The sequence below is a fragment of the Phacochoerus africanus genome, chromosome 8 (genome assembly GCF_016906955.1).
Source record: "Phacochoerus africanus isolate WHEZ1 chromosome 8, ROS_Pafr_v1, whole genome shotgun sequence".
NCBI lineage: Eukaryota > Metazoa > Chordata > Mammalia > Artiodactyla > Suidae > Phacochoerus > Phacochoerus africanus.
The window spans coordinates 47,247,057-47,272,211 of record NC_062551.1 but is presented as its reverse complement, the minus strand read 5'-3'; the positions used below and the strand labels follow the sequence as shown (position 1 = coordinate 47,272,211).

The following is a 25,155-nucleotide window of genomic DNA, read 5'->3' as shown; positions in this document are numbered from 1 at the left end:
GGGTGGGAGTTCCCACTTTGCAGTGGGTTAAGAATCCAGCATTGCTGCATCTGTAGAACAGGTCAGGGCTGTGACTCAGATTTGATCTCTGGCAGGGGAGCTTCCATATGCTGCATATGTGGCCATAAAATAAAATAAAAATTTAAAATTTTTAAAAATATATTCACAGGAGAATTTAGGGAAGACAGAGGGGTTGAGGATGAGAAAATGGTGGTGGAGACCAAGGGACAGATGTTAAACCACAAGTGCAGAAGAGGAATGGGGGCACTTCAGTCACAAAAAAGGACTGAATCTGAGTGAGGACTTGTAACTCGAAGACCAGAACAGTCTTCAAGATCCCCAGAAAAGACAATATCTCAGAGGAGGAAAAGGCAGGCCACAGTGACAGGGTCACTTGCTGACATCCTTCCGGAGTCCTATCACTTCCCAGAAGTCTTTTCTACAATTATCTTTGCCTGAGATAATTGGAGGAGACTAAGGGACAGAACAGAAGAGGCTGAGGGGGACACTGAGGGGAAGGCAGCGTTAGATAAAGGGGGAGGCTGAAGACAGAAACGGGAGAGACTAAGGAAGCTTAATTTTCAGGGCTCCTGACTCGCAAGTGTGCCTGCATGTGCAGCAATTGCTGGGGGGGTTATAGTGTGCTTTTGGCCGATCAGGGAAAGAAGACTGCAACATAGGAGCATTTTAATGAATTTCTGGGGAAATGTCTAATGATATTGTTAAAGAGAAAACCCAAAATGGCACCACTTGTGCTAAAGCCCATGATAGCAAACCTAGATTTTAATACCTGACCTAATTGCAATTTCTTCCTTCCCCAGGAAGGTAATCTTAATTAGCCAACCTGGAATTTCTTGGTCAGCACCAGTGAGATAATCTGTCATGTGGGACCTCACCATTTCTGTCCCCACACAAAGAAAGATGTATTCTACAAGACAGATTCTCACCCTCCCCCAAGAGAAAGTGAGCTGGCCTGAAACAATTCTTTCCTTTCTTTTCCTAATAATAACTTCCTTGCCTCCTTCTACAAAACCCAGCATTTTGTAGGACTCCTACAAGGGCCCTTCTATTTATCAGATGAGATGCTGCCCGATTCATAAATTGTTAAACAAAGTCCATTAGGTCTCAAAGTTGCTCCGTTTAATTTTACTTTTACCTTTTTTTTTTGGCCGCATTCGCGGCATGCGGAAGTTCCCGGGTCAGAGATCGGAACCGAGCCCCAGCCGTGGCAACGCGGCACCAGGAAACTTCCTTAATTTTACTTTTTTAACACTACATCTTGAAGAGAGACACCTGGTTCTTCCCACCTAACTTTCTGGATGTCCTTTTTCACTCTAAATAATCACTTTAATACCCAAAGTCGGCTCGCACAACTCCGATTAGCCCCGGAGGAACACACATCGGTCTCTCTTCCCTTGCTCCACACCCTTCTCTGGCTCCCCAGCGCTCTTAGCAGCCGAACTGAGCGTAGGTCTGTAGAAAACTCCACTTCCCATCGGCCTCTTCGCTCGACACCCACACTTCCCTTCCGACACGACACCGCCTCCTCTTTGGATGGTTCCCGGCTCCGCCCTCCCCGCCCAGGGGGCCTGACCCTTGCCTTCCTCGCCCCCGCCACCCTCGCCTCTTATTCACCGCCAACTTGTCTAGGCCTCCGTGAGAGGGCGTGGCCTCTGCACGAACGTGACGCCCATTGGCTGTCGTGTCGCCGGTAGGGCGTGGCTACGGGAGCCGGGCGGGCACATTTTGAACTGTGGCTGGGGCGGTGGCGGTGGTGGTGGCGGCGGCGGCGGCGGCGGCGGCGAAGGATGCACCCGGCAGGCTTGGCGGCGGCGGGGACGCCCCGGCAGCGTAAGTGGCGTACGTGGCCGCCGGAGAGATAGGGAGGGCGGGGCGGGGCTGTCTTGACGGTTGGCGAGGTCGCCGCAGGTCGGAGGTCACGAGGTCAGGGATTTGGAGCTACGGGTGTGCACTGCGCAGGGATGCCAGATCCGGGTAGGGGGCGCGTTGGATTCTACTTTTCTTTAGGAAATTCCTTCAGGAGAAAACAGTTTGGGCCGGGTATGGTGTGTACTCTGCAGAAAAAGGCGACTTTCATTCATTTGTAGTTAGACGTCAGTCTGCTCCTTACCGTTTTGTGGCCTCAGACTGTTGCCCACGCTCCTTACCACAGTGTTCAATAACCTGCGTGAGCGCAGAGGGCCGTGTTTAGCCCTCCTTTAAGACTAGAAGCTGTATTTATTGTGCTGTTAACCGCCTCTTCCCATGTCTCTGAATTTGTGTCTCTCTTTAAGTTCCTCTTCAACTCAGTGAGCATTTGTGCATCTCATTTATTCAATCAGCATATCTTGTTTCAATTCCCTTGTGCCAGGCCCTGGGCTGGAATTTGGGGACCCAGTAGTAACCAGCATAGCACTGGTTCTTGGCAACTTACAGCTCAAAGTTTAGCGGGAAGACAGACACTAAACTTGGACACAAACAAGTCAGCAAGATAACTTGGGGGAGTGATTAGCGCTGTAAAGGGAATAATCAGGATGTGACTGAGGGTGGAGGAGGCCTCAAGACACGATGCATGTATTCTTCCCTTCAACCTTTGTAAGGTGCCTGGCTGGCCCTGTGATGGGGGATGCTGGGGATACAGCCACGCCCATCAGTCCTGGTTCCTGTCTTCTTGGAGCTACCAGTACAGAGTAGAAGATAGTGACAGGCTAGCGTGATGGAGCTATGAGGAGAGAGGTGCGGGCAGGGGGTCAGGGCTGGGAGGTGGGAAGCACAGTCAGTGGTTATGGCTGAGAGAGAGGGTGTTGTGTTAGCCCAGATTAGAAAACAAGAGCCAGGAGTTCCCATCGTGGTGCAGCGGAAACAAATCTGACTAGGAACCATGAGGTTTCAGTGCTTGATCCCTGGCCTTGCTCAGTGGGTTAAGGATCCAGAGTTGCCAGGAGCTGTGGTGTAGATTTCAGACGAGACTTGGATCTGTCGTGGCCATGGTGTAGGCCAGCAGCTACAGCTCTGATTTTACCCCTAGCCTGGGAACCTCCATATGCCGCGGGTGTGGCCTTAAAACAAACAACAAACAAAAAAACAAGACCCTGCCTGAGTCTGTCAGTCTGTCAGTGAAGCTTCCTAGAAGTGATGGGGAATTAGCCTAGAGAAGGGGATTTGTGGTGAGAGGGAAAAGCATGGGAGGCCTGTGCTGAGTAAACAAGTAGACAGAGGAATATAGATTTAGAAATTATGACAAAGGGTCAGAAGAGAAAAAAGTGCCACTGGCAATTATGGGAAAGAACAAGGTGGGGCTAATGCTTTCTGTGTGTGTGTGTGTGTTATGTCTTTTTAGGACCACACCCATGGCATATGGAGGTTCCCAGGCTAGGGGTCTAATGGAGCTGTAGCTACCGGCCTACACCACAGCCACAGCAATGCCAGATCCAAGCCACATCTGCAGCCTACACCACAGCCACAGCAATGCCAGATCCAAGCCACATCTGCAACCTACACCACAGCTCACGGCAACACCGGATCCTTAACCCACTGAGCAAGGCCAGGGATCGAACCCACAACCTCATGGTTCCTAGTCGGATTTGTTTCTGCTGCACCATGTCGGGAACTCCAGGGCTAATGCTTTCTACTGAGGAGTAAGGAAAGGCCCCCTGAGAAGGAATCTTTTGAGCTGTGGCCTTTGTGCTCGAATGGCAGGTGTTAATTGTGGGAAGGGGTTCCAAGGTGATATAGTGCTGTGTTTGCAAAAGCCTGAGGGAGTGAGGAACTTGGCAGGGTCAGGGCCCGAGAGGAGGAGGCGGCAAACCTGGGTGGTTGGGTCAAGCAAGGCCCTGTAGGCATTTGGGTTTTATTCTCAGCACAGTGGGCATGGATCTTAGTCAGAGGTTTTGAAATATTCTCTTTTGCATTTAAAAAGATCATTCTGGAGTTCCCGTCATGGCGTAGTGGTTAACAAATCCGACTAGGAACCATAAGGTTGCGGGTTCGATCCCTGCCCTTGTTCAGTGGGTTAACGATCCGGCGTTGCTGTGAGTTGTGATGTAGGTTACAGACGCAGCTCGGATCCCGCGTTGCTGTGGCTGTGGCATAGGCCGGTGGCTTCGGCTCTGATTCAACCCCTAGCCTGGGAACCTCCATATACCATGAGAGCGGCCCAAGAAATAGAAAAAAGACAAAAAAAAAAAAAAAGATCATTCTGGCTGCTGACCCGATAGGAGGACTTTTAAGCCAGGTGCAGGATGACAGAGTCTGAGAAGGGAGGGTAACATTGACACATGGTGGGTGAGAACTAGCAACAGTCAGTTGGCTGGTTGGTTGGTGGGTTGTCAGAGGTAAAGGCCCAGAGCAGCCAGAGGGCAGTGGCAGGAAGTGGTGGCTAGAGATGGCCCGGGCACACGGTGGCCAGCCGTGGGTGTGGTGAGATTGCCCTGGGTGAGAAGCAGAGGACAAGGGGAAGGGTGGAAAACTGGGTCAGCTGGAGAGCCATCACCTATGGAGAGGGACCGATCGGACCATCAGCTCCGTGAAGGCAGGAGTTTTTCCCTTTTTGTTCACTGCTGTATCCACCTCGCCGGCAGCAGAGCCTAACACGCAAAGGTGCTCCGTCAGTGTTTGTGGGGCTCAGACAGGAAGGAGAAAGAGGTAGTCCCGTGACTCAGAAGCCAAGAGAGCAGAGAGTCAGGGGTTGGCATTTGGGGAAAGGGCAGTGATGTTGCCGTGGGCTTGAGTAAAAGCAGAGAGTGGACTAACCCTCAGCGTGGTAGTGCAGAGGCACTCGGAGGGCCAGTGAGAGCAGGACCCCAAATGCCAAGGGATCAGAGGGTGACGGAAGGGAAGGAAGCGCTTGCACCAGAACTTTCAGGAAGCCAGCCCTTTGGCTGGAAATGGGAAAGGGAAGAGAGAATTGGTGCCTGGAGACAAGTGGGCCCTGGACCAGTGCTGCTGGCTTGGGGATTGAGGGCCATCTGAGTCTGTTTTCAGGCCACAAATAATTAAGAGGAAGACCTGAGGGACTAGTAATTGATTGTAGGTGACAGAATTGACCGCATTTATTTATTTATTTTTAAATTTATTTACTTTTTTGCTTTTTAGGGCCGCACCCATGGCACATGGAGGTTCCCGGTCTAGGGGTCTAATCGGAGGTGTAGCCGCCAGCCTACACCACAGTCACAGCAATGCAGGATCCGAGCCACATCTGAGACCTATACCACAGCTCACAGCAATGCTGGATCCTTAACCTACTGAACAAGGCCAGGGATCGAACCTGAGTCCTTATGGATACTAGTCAGGTTTGTTAACCACTGCGCCACGACGGGAACTCCCTTTTTTTTTAAGACTTGACCACTGTTGGGAGTTCCCGTCATGGTACAGTGGTTAACGAATCCAACTAGGAACCATGAGGTTGCAAGTTCGATCCCTGGCCTTGCTCAGTGGGTTAAGGATCCGGTGTTGCCGTGAGCTGTGGTGTAGGTTGCAGACGTGACTCAGATCCCAGGTTGCTGTGGCTGTGGTGTAGCCGGCGGCTACAGCTCCGATTAGACCCCTAGCCTGGGAACCTCCATATGCCGTGGGTGTGGCCCTAGAAAAGGAAAAAAAAAAAAAAAAAAACAACAAACCACTTTTTTATGGGCTAGACAAGGGATGAGCAGTTTTTTTTTTTTTTTTTTTTTTTTTTTTGCTTTTTTAGGGCCATACTCTCGGCATGTGGAAGTTCCCAGTCAGGGGTCAAATCAGAGCCACAGCCGCCAGCCTGTGCCACAGCAATGGAGGGTCTGAGCCAAGTCTGCGACCTACAGCACAGCTCACAGCAACGGGGCATCCCCAACCCACTGAGCAAGCTAGGGATTGAACCTGAATCCTCATGGATGCTAGCCAGATTCATTATTTCTGAGCCACAACGGGAGCCCCCTGAGCAGTTTTTGAGTGTCACTTTGCCCCGGACTGTTGACACCACTCGACAGAGGAGGAACCTGAGGTGCAAAGAGAGTCATGACCTGGATTGCTTCCTCTCCCCCATTCCATTGTAATCCTACCACCCTGTTCCCACTGTGGCTCGTGGCCCAGAGGAGGAGCTCAGTAAATATTTGCTGTGGTGGTATCACTTATTGGTTAAGGGCCTGGAGCCAGGGTCCTGGGTTCAAACGAGTCCTCTCCCTATTCCCCATCTCAGCAGACAGTACTCTCATCCACCGGATCACTCAAACCAGAATCTGGGAAGCCACTGTTGATTTCTATCTTCAAAATCCATCCAGGGAGTTACCGTAGTGGCTCAGCGGTAATGAAATCGACTAGGATCCACGACGATGCTGGTTTGACGCCTGGCCTTGCTCAGTGGATCAAAGGATCAAGTGGATTAAGGATCCGAAGTTGCCATGAACTGTAGTTCATAGACGTGGCTCGTCTCTGGCGTTGCTATGGCTGTGGCATAGGCTGGCAGCTGCAGCTCCAATTCAACCCCTAGCCTGGGAACTTCCATATGCCACCGATGTGGCCCTAAAAAGCAAAAAAAAAAAACAACAAAACAAAACAGACGAACAAGAAAAACCAAAATCCACCCAGAAGCATACCCTCCCCACCTCTACCTGCCCCATCCTGCTCTCCCCATCCACCTCCCCCGCTTCCCCACTTGTCACCTCTGCCTGTCCCCACAGGAAGCAGAGGGATCTTTTTTTTTTTTTTTTTTTTCCTTTTACTACCGCCTTGCAGCATATGGAGGTTCCCAGGCTAGGGGTCAAATTGGAGGTATAGCTGCCTGCCTACACCACAGCCACAGCAATGCCAGATCCCAGCCACATTTGCCACCTATGTCACAGTTTGTGGGAACGCCCGATTCTTAGCCCACTGAGCGAGGCCAGGGATTGAACCCACGTTCTCACAGAGACTATGTCAGGTTCTTAACCTGCTGAGCCACAATGGGAATTCCCAGAGGGACCCTTTGAAAACTTGAAAGCAATCTCTGATTCATGCTATCTGCATGACTTTGGCCAAGAGCCTGAACCTCTTTTTTTTTTTTTTTTTTTTAATGTCTTGACTTTTTACGGCTGCACTTGCGGCATATGGAGGTTCCCACTCTAGGGGTCTAATCGGAGCTGCAGCTGCTGGCCTACACCACGGCGACAGCAACACGGGATCTGAGCCGTGTCTGTGACCTACATCACAGCTCACAGCAATGCCAGATCCTTAACCCATGGAGCGAAGCCAGCGATTGAACTGAAATCTCATGGTGCCTAGTCGGATTCATTTCCACTGCGCCACAACGGGAACTCCAGCTTGAACCTCCTTGGGGCTCACTTTTCCTGTCTGTAAATTGGAATACTGGTATCAGCCACACAAAATGGATTGCTGTGAGGATTAAATGAGTATATCCATTGTGTTTGGAACATGGCCTGGTATGTGGTTTTTAAGTGCTCAGTTGGGGTCCAGTTATGATAATATTTAACAGGCTCACTGGGCTGGACTCCTGCTCTGTCATTCGCTCCATTTGGCCCTTTGCACAAGTCACTTATTCTGAGCCTCAGTTTCCACATCTGTAAAGTGGGGATGGCCACTTACTCATTCCTTATAGGCTTTTATGAAGCACCTACTCTAACACTGTTTTAGGGGCCATAGTGCTACAGCCACGAACAAGACCAAGATCCCCGCTTTGTGGGGCTCACATTTGAGCGGGGGAGGCAGACAGTGAACAAAATGAATGAAAGAGCACGTGTGCCAGCTGGGAAGAAAGAAAGAGCACATGTGCCAGCTGGCGCCGAGTTCTCAGCAGGGAAGTGGGTGGGGGTAGGGTTCTGCCAAAGCAAATGCAGTTGGAGACGGGATGGTTGGGAGCCGAGACTTTGAGGAGAAGAGGGAGCCCCGAGGATGTCTGAGGAAGCACCCGGGCAGAGGAACCGCCGGTGCAGAGGCCCTGAGGTGGGAACGTGCCCGGTGTGTTGAGTGAGCGCTGAGGCCTGCATGGCTGGAGCTGGATGAGAAGGAGGGAACGTGAAGGGAGAAGGTCTGGCTAGAGACCTGGTGAGGGAGAGGCTTAGCACAGGATTGGTGCACAGTCAGCCCCAAAATACAGCAGCCATGATCATCGTTGTCGTTGTCATTTTCATCATCACCATCATTGTAATTTGATGGATGGATGGACGGACGGACGGACGGATGGATGGATGGCAGAGGCCACCCAGACTTGACTAGATGACTCCTTTGACACCGAGACCAGTGTCCCACTGTGGCAGGAGCAGGAGGGAGAGCCCTTGCAAAGTGAATGAGGCTCCCCATTCTTCTCCCCCTGCAGCCTCGAAGCGGAGGGTACCAGTGTCCCAGCCAGGCATGGCTGACCCCCACCAGCTTTTCGACGACACAAGTTCAGCCCAGAGCCGGGGCTACGGGGCCCAGCGGGCACCTGGCGCCTTGGGCTACCCTGCGGCCTCCGGCTCACCCCAGACGGCCTTCCTGGCTGATCCTGTGTCCAACATGGCCATGGCCTATGGGAGCAGCCTGGCTGCCCAGGGCAAGGAGCTGGTGGATAAGAACGTGAGTAGGCAGGGCTGGTGGGAGTGGGGAGCACACGGGGGCCTTGGGTCCCGGGCTTCAGGTTTGAGCTCTGCTTCCCCAGATTGACCGCTTCATCCCAGTCACCAAGCTCAAATATTACTTCGCCGTGGACACCATGTATGTGGGCAAAAAGTTGGGCCTGCTCTTCTTCCCCTACCTGCACCAGGTGAGCACTGCCCCGCCCTAGGGGGTGTGGTCTGAGCCAGGAGGCAGCCTCTGGGCAGGCGTGAGTGGGAAGCTGAGGCAAGCATGAGAGGCAGGGCAGGGAGTCTGGCGGGAGAGGGCCTGTAGGCCGGGCGGGAGCCCAGCTCCGGGTCCTGCCTGCTTCCCCCACTCTCCCCACAGGACTGGGAGGTGCAGTACCAGCAGGACACACCAGTGGCTCCCCGCTTTGACATCAACGCCCCGGACCTCTACATTCCAGGTCTCGCCCTACCCACTACCACCTGGTGCCCTCCTCCCTCGGGGTGGGCCTGTCTCGGGCCGAGGTTTAGGTGCCTGGAGGCCCAGGCTGGTCTTTCCTCCGACCGGTGTCTGTGTGTCTGCCTCCCACAGCCATGGCGTTCATCACCTACGTCTTAGTGGCTGGCCTGGCGCTGGGGACCCAGGATAGGTAAGAGGCCTGGAGGACGCAGAGTGGTGTGGGCTTCGGGGGACTCAGGGGCAGTCAGGAAGGTCTCTTGGGTCCCGTTTCAGAACAGCCCTGCTGTGTTCCCAGGCGGTCCAAGACAGAGCCCTCAGTGTCACCCGCAGAGTCCCCTCTCTTTCCCACCCGTGTGCAGCTCGTCACCACACATGTGCTGGGCAACACTAGGTCCATCCTCTCCTAACTAGCTGCCCAGCCCCCACACACCCCTGCACCCCGACTCCAGCAGAAAGGGCTTGTCTGAGAGGTGGGCCTGGGCCTGTCCCACCTTGCTTGGAAGCTGCCCCTTGTTCTCCTATCCCCAGACCAAAACAGCTCCTTAGCCTGGCACTGCCCTGTGCGGCCTCTGTCCCTCCCTGCGCTCTGCACCACTCCGCTCCTCTTTCCATTCTTCCCTGCTGCCTCCCCAGGGCCTTTGCACATTCAGTTCCCTTTCACACCGTTACTCCCTCCATCAGCCGCTGAGCCCCTGGGCACTCATTTGATGTCTCCACTCCGTTACTTCCTCAGGGGTGTCCCCCCACTGTCCCCACCCTTCTGGGTCGGGTGCCAACCCCTCACTCATAGGCCGCCCCTGTTCATTTTCTTTGTGGCACAGAAACAATTAACTTAGAATCAGTTAATTGTTGAGGCACTGGGGATGTGCCAGAGACCAAAGCCCTTCTTCCCCAATCAGCTTCTTACTCCTTTAAGCCTCAGCTCAAGTGTCCCCTCCTCTCTGACAACCCCCCTCCCAGCAGGGTCACACGCCTCCCTTGCCCTGTGCTTCCCTCATCCCAGCCCTGACTTCTCCGGGCTGTCATTGGGAATGGGATTTCCAGGACAGGGCCCAGATCCGTTTTGTCTCCACCTGCCCCGCCCCCCAAACGCAGGCTGTCCCCAAGCAGATGCTCAGGGAGGGGCTGAGCCAGCCAACTGACTGACAGAGCTTGGGTGCCGGCAGGTTCTCCCCAGATCTCCTGGGGCTACAGGCGAGCTCGGCGTTGGCCTGGCTGACACTGGAGGTGCTGGCCATCCTGCTCAGCCTCTACCTTGTCACTGTCAACACAGACCTCACCACTATCGACCTGGTGGCCTTCTTGGGCTATAAATATGTTGGGTGAGTGCCCCCTCTGCTCCCGCCTGCCAGCCCCCAGCCCTCAGGCCTCTTCCTCAGACCAGCCTCCCTCTCTTCCCCGCAGGATGATTGGTGGGGTCCTCATGGGCCTGCTCTTTGGGAAGATTGGCTACTACTTGGTGCTGGGCTGGTGCTGTGTGTCCATCTTTGTGTTCATGGTGAGCTGGCGCTCAGGCTTCATGGGCAGAGTTGGGGAGGGTCCCTGGAGGAATCCAAGCAGAGGATGTCAGGTGGGGAGCTTAGAGCAGAGCCACATTGGTGAACTAGGCGCTCTGGAGTGGCTGCCTTAGCCTGGGCGTCTGGGGAGCTATCTGGAAGAGGGTGTCCAAGCTGGGGCCTGACGAGGGAGGAGGAGCCAGCCAGGCCTCTAGAGTGGGCTCTCACCCTCACTCCACCTTCCTTGCCTGGTGGGCTTCCCTACCGGAATTTCCTTTGCAGAAAGGGGGTTCAGTAGCCTCCTCTGAGAGGCCTTCCAGCTGGACTGGTTAAGAGCCCTGGAAGCCACCAGGCCTGGGTTTGACCCTAAGCTTCGCTGGATCCTGGGCAGATCACTTCCTCTCTTCAAATCGGTTTCCCCTTTTGTAAAAGGGGGGTGAGGATCACTGCCCCTCAGGGCACTGAGAGGATTCATCGTGGGCAAGTGTGAGAAGCAGAGAGCAAAAACTAGTGGCTGGGGGGCCAGATGGATCTGCCCCTGAGATAAACTTCAACGTAGATGGCGTTATTTAAAAGTTTAGCGGGGAGTGGGGAAAAAAAAAAAAAAAAAGACACCTGTGGCTTGTGTTTAAAAATTGTCAGAGGTCAACACAAGCAGGTGGCAGGGCCAAGCCTGGCCATCCCTGGGGCCAGATATTCCCGGTGAAGTTCCGACCGCGCTCGCTTGGGGGCGTCGTCTGGCATTTGAGTTGGGATCCCTCACACTTTTCTCCTAAGGCCTGGGGAGGGGCAGGTCTTCACCAGGTGTTAGGCGACTTGGGGGGAAACCAAGGCTTTCCAGGAGCAGAGACTTGAGCCCAGCCGCTCTAGGGAGGGGCAAAGAAACTGGACTCTGGAAGGATGGCCGGGCTCAAGAGCGAACCCCCTCCCCACCCAGATCCGGACGCTGCGGCTGAAGATCCTGGCCGAGGCCGCGGCCGAGGGCATCCCGGTGCGCGGGGCGAGGAACCAGCTGCGCATGTACCTGACCATGGCCGTGGCCGCGGCACAGCCCCTGCTCATGTACTGGCTCACCTTCCACCTGGTGCGGTGAAGGCGGCCCGCGACGCCTCCAGCTGCTGCTTCCGGCGGCCTCCGCGCTGCCGCCACTCATCTCCCGGCCCCCCGCCGGCCACAGGGTCCGCCCGGTAGCCCGAGACCCTCCCTCCCCCCACCCACCCCGCCGAGGTGCTGAGATTTCCAGCTGCACAGGCCGCCCCCAGCAGGGCGGCCACTGTTCCGGAAACAATAAACCGTGATGGGCACGGCGTGGGCAGCCTCTCCTTGGCGCGCGGTGGCCGGCAGGGGGCAGGCCCGGCCCGGGAAGGGGGAAGGGGACGGGCGGGGCGGGGACAGTTCCAGGCGCCTCGGAACCAGAAGGCCACCCGGAGGCCGAAAAAGGGTTTAATGAACCCCGCCCAGGCCCGTCAGTGGGAAGGCTTCTTCTTCTCGTCCTCCTTCTTCTTTTTTTCCTTCTTCACCTTGGGCTTCTTGACCTTGTCCGAGGCGCTTTTGTGCTGCTGTGAGTCGGCGGCGCCGGGCTGCGGGGCCGAGGGCGGCGTGGGTGGGAGAGGAGAGAGCGTTCCGCGGGTGAGACAGCTGCCCGAGTTCCGGGCTGGGACTCCGCCCTCGCCCGGGGCGCCCGGCACCCGCTTGAGAAGGGGGAAGCCTCTTACCTTCGCCTCGTTTTCCGAGTCGCTGGAGCTGCTGCTGCTGCTGCTGCTGGAATCTGAGGAGCTGCCATGGCCATGGCCATGGTGATGCTAGTTGGAGGCAGGACAGTGAGGCCGAAGGTCCCTTTCCCAGCTCTCGCCGCCCGCCGCCCGCCCCCCGCCCAAGTAGCAAGGCCCTGGGGTCAAAAGCAACCTACCCCCGGGACGAGGGGGTGCCTGGTCGGGAGGTGACTTACCTTCAGGTTATCAGCTGACCCGCCCTGAACTTTGTTGGGGTTGTGCTTGGGGTCTCCCACATGGGGCTTCTTGGAGGGGGACTCCACGGCTGCAGAGAGAAGAGAAACCGGGCGGGTTGGCGCCTGCGCGGGGTGTGAGTCTGGCGCCCTGCCGGTCGAGCGTCCGCCTCCTCCGTAGCGCACCTGCAGACAGGTCGAACTCCATGGTGCCGAGAGCAGGTGTGTCTGCGGGGCGGGAGGGCGCGAGCTGTAACCGGAGGGTAGGGGGCGGGCCTTGGGGAGGGGCCGTGGGGCTGCCCGGGAGTTCTGAGGAGCCCCACCCGACCTTTGTTCGGAGTCCTTATCCCTGACTCACGGCCCCTCCCCAGCGCCGCCCTGCTGGCCCCTCTAGGAAATGGGGAGGGTGGACAGTTAGCGGCGATGTGCCCCCCCAGCCAGTGAGCCTTGGCAAGTGAGTGGGGCTGTGTGGGTGGGGTTGGGGGAGGAATGTGTGGGCAGTTGTGGATTTCTGAGGGGGGGGGGAGGTGCCAGAGATGTTACAGCCTCTTCCCCTAAAAGGGTCAGATGCTTTCTTTTGAAGAAATGAGAGGGAGGGTGCCTCCCGCGCCCTCTGCACCAGGACAATAATATGTTCCCTCCTTGTGTACTTAGTGCCTGGCCCTGTTTCAAGGGCTTAAGGAATGTTAACTCTAACAATGCCTCTGGCTTGGAGAGAAGCAGTGTCTGAAGGCCTGAAGAGCAGGAAGAATGGTACCAGTCTGCTGATTTGAAGCCCCTGTGAATTACTTCGTAGCAGAGTGATCTGGGGAAAGTTACTTCTCTGTACCTCAGTTTCCTCGTGTGTAAATGACAGCTACTGCCTGGGGTTGATGTAAGAATCAAACAGATTAGTTTTCTAGAACCATGCTTGCTCAGTTACTTATAAGGAGTAAGTGCTTTTTTTTTTTTTTTTTTGGCTTTCTGCCGTTTCTTGGGCCGCTCCTGTGGCATATGGAGGTTCCCAGGCTAGGGGTCCAATCAGAGCTGTAGCCGCCAGCCTATACCAGAGCCACAGCAACACGAGATCTGAGCCTCATTTGTGACCTACACAACTCACAGCAACACCAGATCCTTAACCCACTGAGCAAGGCCAGGGATCAAACCCGCACCCTCATGGTTCCTAGTTGGATTCGTTAACCACTGAGCCACGACAGGAACTCCAGGAGTAAGTGCTTATAAAATGTTTGGTTTTTAAATAAAAGGATAGGTATTTTACAGAAGAGAAAACTGAGGGACCAAGCAGTTAATAGGATGCTATAGAAGCAAAAGTAGCAATGAACAGGCTAGAACTGAGACTCAAGACAGGGTAGCTCAAGTCCAAGGCTGTACCTGGTCCCTTTGTCTCACCCTGGGGGCCCTCTACAGAAGTGGCAGCCAGGCAAGCCCAGCCTTGCCTCCTCACACTGGACTGGTCCCTGGTCAAGGTCAGGGAGGAAATGAGAGGCCTGTGTCATCTGTTCCCATTGTTGTGAGACTAGGTGTCCTTGTGGGTCCCTCTCCAGCCCCAGCCCCGCCACCGAACTGTCTGCCCATACCTGCAGGAGCAGGTGGCAGAGGTCTGGGAATGTGACAAACATGCCATAATCAGTCTTGTGCATTCAGGTCTCTCCTCCAAAGTCTGCTCATTAGAAAAGACTTCCCTGACTCCTGGCTCCACAGAGCCTCGTCACTGTGTCCCCTTTCCCCTGCTTAATGGTGGCATAGATAGCCCTTGTTTACCACCCTCTGAAGTTATCTTTCTTCGCACTTATATCTTCAGCGTATATTTATGGAGCACCTACTATGTGTCCAGCACTGCTTAAGTGCTGGGGGTACAGGGGTGAGCAAAGCCAGCAAAAATTCCAGCCTTGGGGAATTGACATTATTCACAAGGGGGAATAAGGCAAAATGTACTGTATGTTAGAAAAAGCTGGAAACTAAGAGTTCCCTTTGTGGCTCAGCGGTAATGAAACTGCTGGGATCCATGAGGATGCGGGTTGCATCCCTACCCTCACTCAGTGTGTTGAGGATCTGGCGTTACCATGAGCTGTGGTGGTGGTCGCAGACGCAGCTTGGATCTGGCATCACTGTGGCTGTGGCATAGGCTAGCAGTTGCAGCTCCAATTCAACCCCTAGCCTGGGAACTTCCATATGCCACAGGTGTGGCCCAAAAAGCAAAAAAGAAAAAGCTGGAAACTAAACTGTCCACCAGTTGGTGAATAGATATACGAAATGTGATATATCTATCCATATGATGGAATACTATTCAGCAATAAAAAAAAAAACGAGCTCCTGCCATATGTTACATCAGGGATGAACCTCAGAAACATTATGCTGCGTGAAAGAAGCCAGACACAAGAGACTGCATGTTGTATGATACTATTTATATATATGCAGTATTCAGAAAAGGCAATTATAGTGACAGAAAGTAGATTAGTGGTTGCCAGGAGCTGAGTATGGGACTGGCTATTAGCTGTAAAATGGCCATGAGGGATCTTACAGGTGCAAGGGGATGAAAATGTTCTAAAATGGAGTTCCCGTCATGGCTCAGTGGTTAACGAATCTGACTAGGAACCATGAGGTTGCAGGTTCGATCCCTGGCTTTGCTCAGTGGGTTAAGGATCCGGCGTTGCTGTGAGCTGGGGTGTAGGTCGCAGATGCGGCTCGGATCCCACGTTGCTGTGGCTGTGGTGTAGTCCGGCGGCTACAGCTCCGATTAGATCCCTAGCCTGGGAACCTCCATATGCCGCGGGAGCGGCCCTAGAAAAGGCAAAAAGACAAAAAAAAAAGTTCTAAAATGGATTTATGGTGGTAGTTGCCCCACTTGGTAAAATTATTTGAAAAATCACTGAATTGTCCATTTGAAATGGGTGAGTTTTATGTAACATAATGATAATTACTGTTTTGGCTACACCCAGGCCAGGGATCCAACCCACACTACACCAGATCTTTAACCTGCTAGGCCACCAGGCAACTCCAAAGCTTTTTTTTTTTTTTTTTTTTTTAACAAGTAATATGTAAGAAGAAAAATACAGCAAGAAAGAGGATCAGCTATAACAATGTATGTTGGGGAGATGTTGGGTTTTAGATAGAGTTGCCAGGGAAGACTTGCTGAAGTCTTTTTTTTTAATACTTTTTTTTTTTTTTGTCTTTTTAGGACCACACCCATGGCATATGGAGTTTCCCAGGCTAGGGGTTGAATCGGAGCTGTAGCTGCAGGCCTACACCACAGCCACTGCAACATGGGATCCGAGCCACGTCTGTGACCTACACCACAGCTCACGACAGCACCAGATCCTTAACCCACTGAGTGGGGCCAGGGATCGAACCCGCAACCTCATGGTTCCTAGTCGGGTTGGTTACCGCTGAGCTACAATGGGAACTCCTGAAGTCTTTTTTGAGTAAGGATCTGAAAGTGAGAAAACAAGCCAAGCAAACACATAAAGGTACATCTAGACAGCGGAAACAGCAAGTGCAAAGGCCCTGAGGCCGGAATGTAGCTGTGTGTCTGAAGGGCTACAAGGAGAGTGGCAGAGAGAATGGAGGGAGAAGAGGGAGACAGTTTCTTGTAAATCAAAGATCTTTAGTCTTCAGAGTTCCCTTTTGGCCTAGTGGTTAAAGATTTGGTGTTGTCGCTGCTGTGGTTTGGGTGCTATCCCTGGCCCGGGAATTTCCACATGCCATGGGTGTGGTGTGGCAAAAAAAGAAAAAAGAAATTTAGTCTTTGAGTGAGAAGAGGTAAATGATGATTATGGCTTTGCTGACAAACCCTTGCAGGATATGAGAGAAAGTGTCTCTCTCTCCTGGAAGGACATAAATTCCAGGAGGGTGGGGACTTCATTGCTTCGCTCATCGCCCAGAACAGTGTGAGTCAGGGTTGGTGCTCACCCTCTATCATCTGGTGAATCAGATTACCGGTACAGGAGTTCCCGTTGCAGCGCAGAGGAAATGACTCCGACTAGTATCCATGAGGGTACAGGTCTGATCTCTGGCCTCACTCAGTGGGTTAAAGATCTGGCGTTGCCGTGAGCTGTGGTGTAGGTTGCAGACGCGACTTGGATCCCTCATTGCTGTGGCTGTGGTGGCGGCAGCTGTAGCTCTGATTCAACCCCTAGCCTGGGCACTTCCACATGCCATGGGTGCGGCCCTAAAAAGCAAAAGAAAAACAGATGACCTGGTGCCAGGCAGCATGGTAATGGCAGGTTAGTGCAAGCTTAGAGCGGCCACAAGCTTGGGTTTTGGAGGTCATCGGCTTGCAGGTGAATCCTGGCTCTACCCGGACCACTTAGTGGACCAATCAGTCACTTTGGGCCTTATGGTCCCCCTCTGTCAGATGGAAAACTTACCTCACAAGGTAAATGGTTCTGCACAGAGCCTGCCTGCGACAAGGTAACATAAAAGGTTAGTTTTTTTTATGATCCACAAACACAGTCCTCATGTTTCCTCCTGAAACTGGCAGGAGGAGCCCCGTGTGATAGACGTAGCAAAGGAGCCCTAAACGGTGCAGCCGGACGCTGGGCCAGCAGGCCGTGGGTCGGCACCGTGAGACCTTCTGGACCCGCAATGAAGTACCTCTTCACGACGCTGCAATGCAACTGGGCGGGCGGGGAGGGAAGGGGGCCAGGCCATCCAGGCTCCCAGCTTTTCGCCCCTGTATTCTCTCTGGGACGTGGCAGCCTTCGCAGAGACGCCGAAGACAGAGGCTTAATGAGGGAGCCACACTTTTCTCTCCCACGAAAGCCTGAGCGTCAGAGAGTTGGGAGCAGGTGCGTGGGTGGCTCTGCGAGATCATCCCGGGCCCGGCCTCCTTCTGTGCGGGGTGCTCTGCCTCCCTCTGACACATCGCCCTTGGGCCCGTGGAGAGGCTATGCCCCACCGTTTCGATCTCCGGGAGAGACAGAACGAGTCGAGGACACACTATTTCCTTTGAAGGACTGGACCTGGAGGCGGCACACATCCCTGCAGTCAGGATTTAGACACCTGGACACATCCAGCTGCAAGGGAAACGGGGAGGCAGAGTCCTTAGCTGGGCAGCCAGCTGCAGCCTGGGGATTCTATTACTGAAGGGCAGGAGCAGAAATGGACATAAGAGGCCTGTCTCTCCCTTCTCCCTATTGGTGGCAGTGAGTGTCCCTTACTCTTCTTCTCCAGAAAGGTTTCAAATGGAGGTGACAAAGCTGGGAAGGTGGACATAAACACTTGGATGAAAAACCTAAGTGTGAGCTCCTAGCACAAGGGCATGTCCATGTGCTCCCGGGAAAGTGAGTTCCCTGCCATTCAGCTCTCATCTTCCATGGCAGGGACAGTAGCTCTTGCCTGTCCTCCCCAGGCCCTGCCTGCCCCTGGCATCTAGTGACACGGCCCTCCCCTGCTTGTTTCCTCATGATTTTTGCCTAAATGACTTGGTCCTAAGGGTATAAGCCATGCCTTCTCCTTTGTAGGAAAAAAGGTTTGTGTCAGCCACTGGCCTTTGATTCCCAGGTCATTCCCTGCCAGAGCCACTGACCCTTTCTCCAACCCTTCAGAGGGTCACTCCAACACTGAGGTTGTTACCCATCACTGCAAACTAGAAAGCAGTTTCTGGATGTCAGCTTTAGGGCTGTAGGACCGAGGCACACACGGCTGCGGGCCAGGCGCTCCCACATGTCTGCAGGCTGCCGTGGTGAGATGCAGAGCCCGATGCCGAAGGCCTGGTTTCACTGTGTCCTGAAACTTACACGACCAGAGCACCCCATCCTGTAAACATCGTAATCCCTGTTCTGGAATGTTTTCTTTGAGTCTAACCACATCCCAGGAGCCGGAGGACCTTAAGAACACAGCGTGCAGGGCCTCAGGTTCCTTTCCCACAAGACAGAAACACTGCGTGGGCCCTGGCTGTTCTGGAACACTAACAGAGCATCTTTTGGGAAGCGCCAAGGGAAGCCCAAGCTTGGCCTGCACCCAGCTAACTGCTGTGTCTGGGATTTGATTTTATTCTATTTATAAGCTAATAAATTAGCCTGGTCACGGTTTCCAAAATGTTGGCAGAAACCTTGAGACTCCTGGGTCAGAGACGAAAGGCTTCGTTGCAGCAGCTGCGCGCGAGCATCAACATGGGGGCTGGTCTCCCTTGCCCAACTGTACACGGGCGCTGGCTGATTGCGTTGCAATAGAGGGACGCCGAGCAGGGCACCTGCCACTTTGTAACAAACAGTAGGCAGCCTGTGGTTTTTTCTAGAGGGACCCATTACCCCACCTCCTCCCTCAGGGTGCTCCCTGCAACCTGTCCCTGAGAGATTAACAGGGCTGGAGCAAGCACAGATGGTTGTGGAAGTTCCGGGGGGATCAGAGATAAAGAGGGCAACCTGGGGAGGTTGTGAGACCAGTGTAAGGTCAAGAGACCCATCAGAACAAGGCAGTCAGGCTTCCCTCGTGCAGGTGCCAGACTTGCCCCAGGTCCTTGGGTGGGGGATGGGATGGGGGCTGCACTCAGATTCTCAGCAAGGGCAAGAGTTTGAAGACCCCCTTCAGCTGGTTTGAATACACATCTTACTGGATTCTAAGGAGGAGCTACTGGGCCCAGAAAGGAAGAGGCGGGCCTTCCCAACCTAAGGCCCCCTGGATGATACAACTGTGGCCCACCTGGTCCTCGGGCAGAGCTTCCTTGCCTGCCTGCTTGCATCTCTCACAGGCGTCCCTTCCTAATCAATCTGCTCCTTACGTCTCACGTTGTCTCTCGCGGAATCCTGTCTGCACAGAGGCGTAAGGAACCTGAACCTCAGTGAGTCCAGACATCAGGGTGAGTCACTCGAATTTTATTTTACTTTATTTTTTCTTTTTTTGGTCTTTTGTCTTTTTAGGGCCCCACCTGCGGCACATGGAGGTTCCCAGGCTAGGGGTCTAATGGGAGCTGTAGCTGCCGGCCTACACCAGAGCCCAGCAACGCCAGATCCGAGCGGCGTCTGCGACCTACACCACAGCTCATGGCAATGCCAGATCCTTAACCCACTGAGCAAGGCCAGGGATCGAACCCACAACCTCTTGGTTCCTAGTCGGATTTGTTAACCACTGAGCCACGACGGGAACTCCAGGGTCACTCGAATTTTAAACCATGGGTTCAAACTAATGCCATTTGCAGCAACATGCATGGAACTAGAGACTCTCCTCCTGAGTGAAGGAAGTCAGAAAGAGCAAGACAGATCCCACGTGATATCACTTACATCTGGAATCTAATATATGGCACAGATGAACCTTTCCACAGAGAAGGAACTCATAGATTTGTGGTTGCCGAGGGGGAGAAGGAGGGAGCGGGATGCATGGGGAGCTTGGGGTTAATAGATGCAGACTATTGCCTTTGGAATGGATTAGCAATGAGATCCTGCTGTGTAGCAGTGGGAACTATGTCTAGTCACTTCTGATGGAGCAAGATAATGGGAGAAAAAAGAACGAGTCCATATATGTGTAACTGGGTCAGCTTGCTGAACGGTAGAAAATTGACGGATACTGTAAACCAGCTATAATGGGACAAATAAAAATCATTATGCACCCTAAAAAAATGAAAGAAAAATGAAAACCCATGAGTTCAAGTGCCGATCTGGGTTGTGGCTGGGTTTAAGTCCCGGCACGTGGGTTCAAGTGCCAATCTGGGTTCTGGCTGGGTTCAGGCCCTTGGTGCTGTCAGCTTCAGCTGGGGATGATGAATGGCCACTGAGAAGGCAAGAAGATGTGGGCGTTAGGTCCCGCTCCTAGAGCAGCAGCTCCAGGCCAGAGCCCCTAATCTCCACACACTCCTCCTTGACCCTCAGGGTCTCCCTGCTCTATTCCTTTCTCTCTCCTCTGAACCCCAGAAGACCTGTGTGACCACCAAGGGGTCCTGTTTCTGCCCCTGTCCTTGCAGGGGCGAGTGCTTTGTGGCCAGCTTGCCAGCCCGACGGACACCCACGCATGGTGGGCACCGCTGGGGACTCCTTGCCTACCACTCCCTTGGGGCCGCTCCTCGGGATCATCTGAAGTGGTGAGTGCAAGTCTCATCCAAATCGTGCAGTGGCTTTTGACACAAGAGTGGAATTTGGACGATAAGGGAGTTGGAGAGTACTTCCGGGTTGGGTCTGAAGGGGGTCTGGCTGCATCGACCTCCCCCCCCCCCCCCCCGCCCCCGACAAGAGCCCCTCCCCCAGCCGAGGCTACTGACAGAGCTGGGGGTGCAAGAGGCCCCCTCCGTATGCAGAAAGCTTTTCTTTCTACCCTGAGTTGTCTGGGGGCCTATCCTTAGCCCAGCGAGCTCTCACAGTGGCACAAGTCACCGACCAACTGCCTCCATGCCTGTGCCTGAGAGAAGGTCCTGATGGAAATCAGGGATGCTGGTGATGCTGGCCCCCGTGGCCCCATTGGTAGCATTGGTGCTCCTGGACCCAAAGGTGCTCATAGAAGCGCTGGTGCTACTGGTTTCAGCATACGCTGTAGAATCTCCAGGGTGGCTGGGAAAATGCTGTTAACCAGCGTGACAGTGGCTTCTGGGCCCTCCCAACAGAAAAGGGGCAGCTAGCCAGGTGCTTCCTCCTTCCCTAGGCAGGCCTATGCCCTGACTCAGCAGGAGGGAGGTACAGAGTGGTGGTTGCCCATTATCCCCTTTATGCATAAACGGGTAAAACCCCTGGAGGGGATGATGGGGCTGCAGCAGGCACAGGTGGTTGTGGAAGTCCCAGTGGGGGATCTTAGATTCAGAGGGAAACCTGGCGATGTTGGGAGACCACTGTTAGTTCAGGAGAACCGTCAGAACAAGGCAGGCTTGTCTAACTAGTGCAGCCTTCCCAACCCCTAGGCCTCTTGGATGATAAAACTGCGGCCCACTTGGTCTTCTGGCAGAGCTTTCTTGCCTGCCTGCTTTCACCTCTGACAAGCGTCCTATCCTAATTTTTTTTTTTTAAGGGGCGCACCTGCAGCATATGGAGGCTCCTAGGCTAGGGGTCCAATCAGAGCTGTAGCCACCAGCCAACACCCGCAGCTGTAGCAACTTGGGATCCGAGCTGCATCTGAGGCGTACACCAGACCTCACAGCAATGCCGGATCCTTAACCCACTGAGCAAGGGCAGGAATCGAACCTACATCCTCATGGATGCTAGTCGGGTTTGCTAACCTCTGAGCCTCGCCAGGAACTCCCATAAATCTGTTTCTTACCTGTCACTTTGTCTCTCACTGAATTCCTTCTGGGTGGAGACATAAAGAACCTGAATCTTAGTGAGTCCAGACACAGGGTGAGTAACTCGAATTTAAAATTGTGGGTTTGAAGGGTGGGGAAAAAAAATGTAATTGTAATGTATACATGTAAGGATAACTTGATCCCCTTGCTGTACAGTGGGAAAAAAAAAATCAAAAGATATACTCCAGCAAAAAAATAAATAAGTAAATAAAAATATTCTGGAGATTATAATGTGAACTTAACACCACTGAACAGTAACCTAAAATATAGTTAAGATGATAAGTTTTATGTTATATGCACTTTACCACAATAAAAAAAACCCCACCAAATGAAAACAAAAAAAAAACAAAAAAAAAACTGTGGGTTTGGAATTCCCATCATGGTACAGTGGTTAACGAATCTGACTAGGAATCATGAGGTTGCGGGTTCGATCCCTGGCCTTGCTCAGTGGGTTAAGGATCCCACGTTGCTGTGAGCTGTGGTGTAGGTTGCAGACATGGCTTGGATCCTGCGTTGCTGTGGCTCTGGTGTAGGCTGGCGGCTGCTGCTCTGACTTGACCCCTAGCCTGGGAACCTCCATATGCTGCGGAAGCGGCCCTAGAAATGGCAAAAAGACAAAAAAATGAAAATAAAAATAAATAAATAAAACTGTGGGTTTAAGTCCCAGTCTGGCTTTAGGCTGGGTTTGAGTCCCAGTCTGGGTTTTGGCTGGGTTTAAGTCCCAATCTGGGTTCCAGGGGGTTCAAGTCCCCATCTGTGTTCTGGCTGGGTTCAGGCTGTTCATGCTGTCAGTTTCAAGCTGGCCCAGGGTTGTGTTCTTGGCATCCCCAGCAAGACCTGCAGTAGAACAAGACCCCATGGAGGGCTTTCTCTCCTAGCAATGCACCTCTCTTGATTTCTCATTTCCACGTGAGTAGCCCATTCCATCAGCTTAGAGATTAGTCTGCCTGACAGATGTTTGGGCCAAATTCAATTTGTTTCAAAGAACATGTAGTTATTATCAGCAGGACCCTGAGCAGCAAGCAGTGACTCCTGTTCTTATGAGGCCAATTTGCCATCTAGTGTCCTGGGCTCCTCCAGCTATGAACGAGCAGGGTTTATTTCAGACAGCTGAGAGGTAATCGAAGGCTGGTCTATTATCCACTAGGACCCACTGAAGAGTGTTCAGACTACTGACCGGCTGATCTTTGGGGTCAGTGCCAATAATTACAAGGCCCCAAAGCAGCCCTCATGCCTCATGGAGAGCCATTGTGACTCATTCTTTCCCACGTGCAAACACAGAGTCCTGGGCACAGGGCCGTCCAGTTCAGGGTGTTAAACTTGAGTTGCATACCACTGCACTGGTTTGGTAAAGCCACATGGGCAGTGCCCTGAGTAGCTGCAGCCTTGACTGCCATACAAGGCATAGCCCAGGGCTGTTGGGGCATCAAAAGTGTGTGATTTTGTTATCAGCTGGGTTAGAACAAGGCTGAGCAGGCCCATGTGTTTGTAAACGTGCAGGAGCGGGGCCCACACTCGGGTGCTGCCACCGATGGCGCTGCGCACAGCAGAATCGTTTGGGGCTGGCCGGGTCTTCGGGTGGTGCTGCCAGCTGTGGATGCTGCAGGGCTCAGGTGGACCAGGGGACAGGCTGGCAGGCTGTGGTGTAGCAGCTAGAGAACAGAGAGCACTGACTGCACCCCTCCTTCCCCCCAACCTCCTGGGTCCAAAACATTCCCTTCCAGGTGCCGTGTTGTCACTCTCCCTCCAAGGATGCAGAACCAATGACTCCCACCCAGCAGGTACGGCATCACCTCTTCTATCATCACCTCCTTACATGTAGATCTTTTGTTTGGAAGGGTCAGCTGTGACTGGAACAAGCATTTTTACAAATTTGCAGAGACCTTGTGGGCCACTGTAGGGAGACTAGGCAGGTGGGACACTCAATAACCAAGTGGTCATTGTCTTTGTGACCTGGGCCTAGTCATCCAAGAAGGAATCTGGGGGGCTGACCCGGCGTTACCTTTAATTCCCGAGGCCCCCTTCTGGTGGGCTGCCACCGGGAGGGCACACCAAGTAGGTGCGCCTGGACTTGCTCTCAGAGGGAGTGATGGGGGCAGAAGGGCAAAGTTGTCTCCATAACCCCACCCCCTTTGACCTCATCTTTACCCAGAGAGACACTCTTTCTGGTGACAATCACACTCAGAGATTCAACTGCCTAAGTAAAGTGTGTGGACCAGGAAGAGGTAGAGTGAGAGAGCTTTGTTGAGTTTATTTTTTTTAATTTATTTTTTATTTATGTCTTTTTAGGGCCGCATCCAAGGCATATGGGGTCGAATCAGAGCTGCAGCTGCTGGCCTACACCACAGCTCACGGCAATGCCAGATCCTTAACCCCCTGAGCGAGGCCAGGGATCGAACACGCAGCCTCATGGATCCTAGATTTGTTTCTGCTGCACCATGATGGAAACTCCTGTTGAGCTGATTTTTTAAAAGTCTATTCCACCTCTCACTGACGCCGGGAGCCTGAGGATGACAAAGGCTGTGAAATGTCCACTGAACACTTTGCTTATTGGTCTGTTGTTGGGCAGACTTTGCTACAAAAAGAGGACCAATGTCAGCCTGTAAATGGTCCCGAAAGCAGAAAACACGGCCGTTTAGTTACAAGGGTCACAGTGGCAGGGCAGGAGGTGGCCGGCCAGACTGGACGAGCAGCAGCATCGTGATGTGGAAAAGCACAGACCTGGAGGACCCACAGCCCTGTGCTGTCCAACTGCCTGGAGCAAGCGGGGCCTCGGGGCGTCCCAAGCCCGGAGGCAAACAGGACAAATTTTGTGAGTCACAGAGACAACTTCTGCATCAGAAACATATAGAGGAGTTCCTGTCGTGGCTCAGCGGAAATGAATCTGACTAGGTCCATGATGATGCAGGTTCAATCCCTGGCCTTGCTCAGTGGGTTAAGGATCCGGTGTTGCCGTGAGCTGTGGTGTAGGTCGCAGACGTGGCTTGGATCTGAAAGTTATGGATGCCAAAACAGGTCATTAAAAAAAAAGTTAGCGGGGTGTCACCAGAATTTTTAAAGAGTGAAATCAAATTCAGAAAATGGAGTTTACCCCTTTTCACTGCCTGAGTGCTGCCATCTGGGGTCTCACGCATGCCCCCAGTTGAGCTCGGGTTTGTGAGCAGGTTGCAGGGCTGGGGGCCCAGGGATGAGGGGAAAAGAGGGAGTGTGGGCAACTGGCCAAGAGGGTTTAAAAATAAAAGAGAAATTAAAGAGAAAAGAGAACAGAGCTTAGCCCGGCTGGTGAGGTCAGGTGCTGTTTGGTAGAACTCCATGGGCATGTGCTGTAATGTGGGATCTAGTTCACGCAAAACGACCTGAAAGATGCTATTGTTTTAAGGAGTCTGTTTCTGGAACGGGACAGCTCATGTAGGCTCCTGTGGTGATTCTGGTAGAGTTTATTTATTTATTTATTTTTTGTTGTTGTTGTTGTTGTTGCTATTTCTTGGGCCGCTCCCGCGGCATATGGAGGTTCCCAGGCTAGGGGTTGAATCGGAGCTGTAGCCACC

General features: G+C 53.3%; 2 protein-coding genes and 1 long non-coding RNA gene across 4 annotated transcripts; 2 read left to right on the top strand and 1 right to left on the bottom strand.

The window, feature by feature from the left end:
• Nucleotides 1-1,743: 1,743 nt before the first annotated feature.
• Nucleotides 1,744-11,772, top strand: YIF1B (Yip1 interacting factor homolog B, membrane trafficking protein). Of its 2 annotated transcripts, none has more exons than XM_047791894.1 (8): nt 1,744-1,851; nt 8,285-8,523; nt 8,606-8,710; nt 8,890-8,968; nt 9,100-9,157; nt 10,134-10,289; nt 10,372-10,465; nt 11,401-11,772. In XM_047791894.1, exons 1-8 carry the CDS (start codon nt 1,809-1,811, stop codon nt 11,554-11,556), a joined length of 930 nt encoding a protein of 309 aa, XP_047647850.1. In that variant the 5' UTR covers nt 1,744-1,808; the 3' UTR covers nt 11,557-11,772. The 2 variants fall into 2 exon arrangements, with proteins under 2 accessions (XP_047647850.1, XP_047647849.1); XM_047791893.1 differs by having other exon boundaries at nt 1,798-1,860.
• A 118-nt stretch (nt 11,773-11,890) lies between these two features.
• Nucleotides 11,891-12,831, bottom strand: C8H19orf33 (chromosome 8 C19orf33 homolog). The gene is made up of 4 exons (XM_047791895.1): nt 12,595-12,831; nt 12,412-12,500; nt 12,179-12,265; nt 11,891-12,043 (listed from the first exon to the last, which is right to left on the bottom strand). Exons 1-4 carry the CDS (start codon nt 12,614-12,616, stop codon nt 11,930-11,932), a joined length of 312 nt encoding a protein of 103 aa, XP_047647851.1. The 5' UTR covers nt 12,617-12,831; the 3' UTR covers nt 11,891-11,929.
• A 7,088-nt stretch (nt 12,832-19,919) lies between these two features.
• Nucleotides 19,920-23,927, top strand: LOC125133639 (uncharacterized). Its single transcript, XR_007136485.1, has 3 exons — nt 19,920-20,422; nt 23,332-23,388; nt 23,897-23,927. It is a non-coding gene; the product is annotated as an uncharacterized LOC125133639 (long non-coding RNA).
• The last annotated feature ends 1,228 nt before the right edge of the window (nt 23,928-25,155 follow it).

What these genes read in the sequence shown, in the direction of transcription:
- C8H19orf33 (XM_047791895.1), bottom strand. Translation starts at nt 12,616, where the DNA reads ATGGAGTTCGACCTGTCTGCAG. An exon ending in GGAGTTCGACCTGTCTGCAG is followed by an intron (nt 12,501 to 12,594) that starts GTGCGCTACGGA and finishes TTCTCTCTGCAG; the next exon opens with CCGTGGAGTCCCCCTCCAAG. An exon ending in GGTCAGCTGATAACCTGAAG is followed by an intron (nt 12,266 to 12,411) that starts GTAAGTCACCTC and finishes GCCTCCAACTAG; the next exon opens with CATCACCATGGCCATGGCCA.
- YIF1B (XM_047791893.1), top strand. Translation starts at nt 1,809, where the DNA reads ATGCACCCGGCAGGCTTGGCGGCGGCGGGGACGCCCCGGCAGCGTAAG. An exon ending in CCCGGACCTCTACATTCCAG is followed by an intron (nt 8,969 to 9,099) that starts GTCTCGCCCTAC and finishes TGCCTCCCACAG; the next exon opens with CCATGGCGTTCATCACCTAC. An exon ending in GCGCTGGGGACCCAGGATAG is followed by an intron (nt 9,158 to 10,133) that starts GTAAGAGGCCTG and finishes GGGTGCCGGCAG; the next exon opens with GTTCTCCCCAGATCTCCTGG.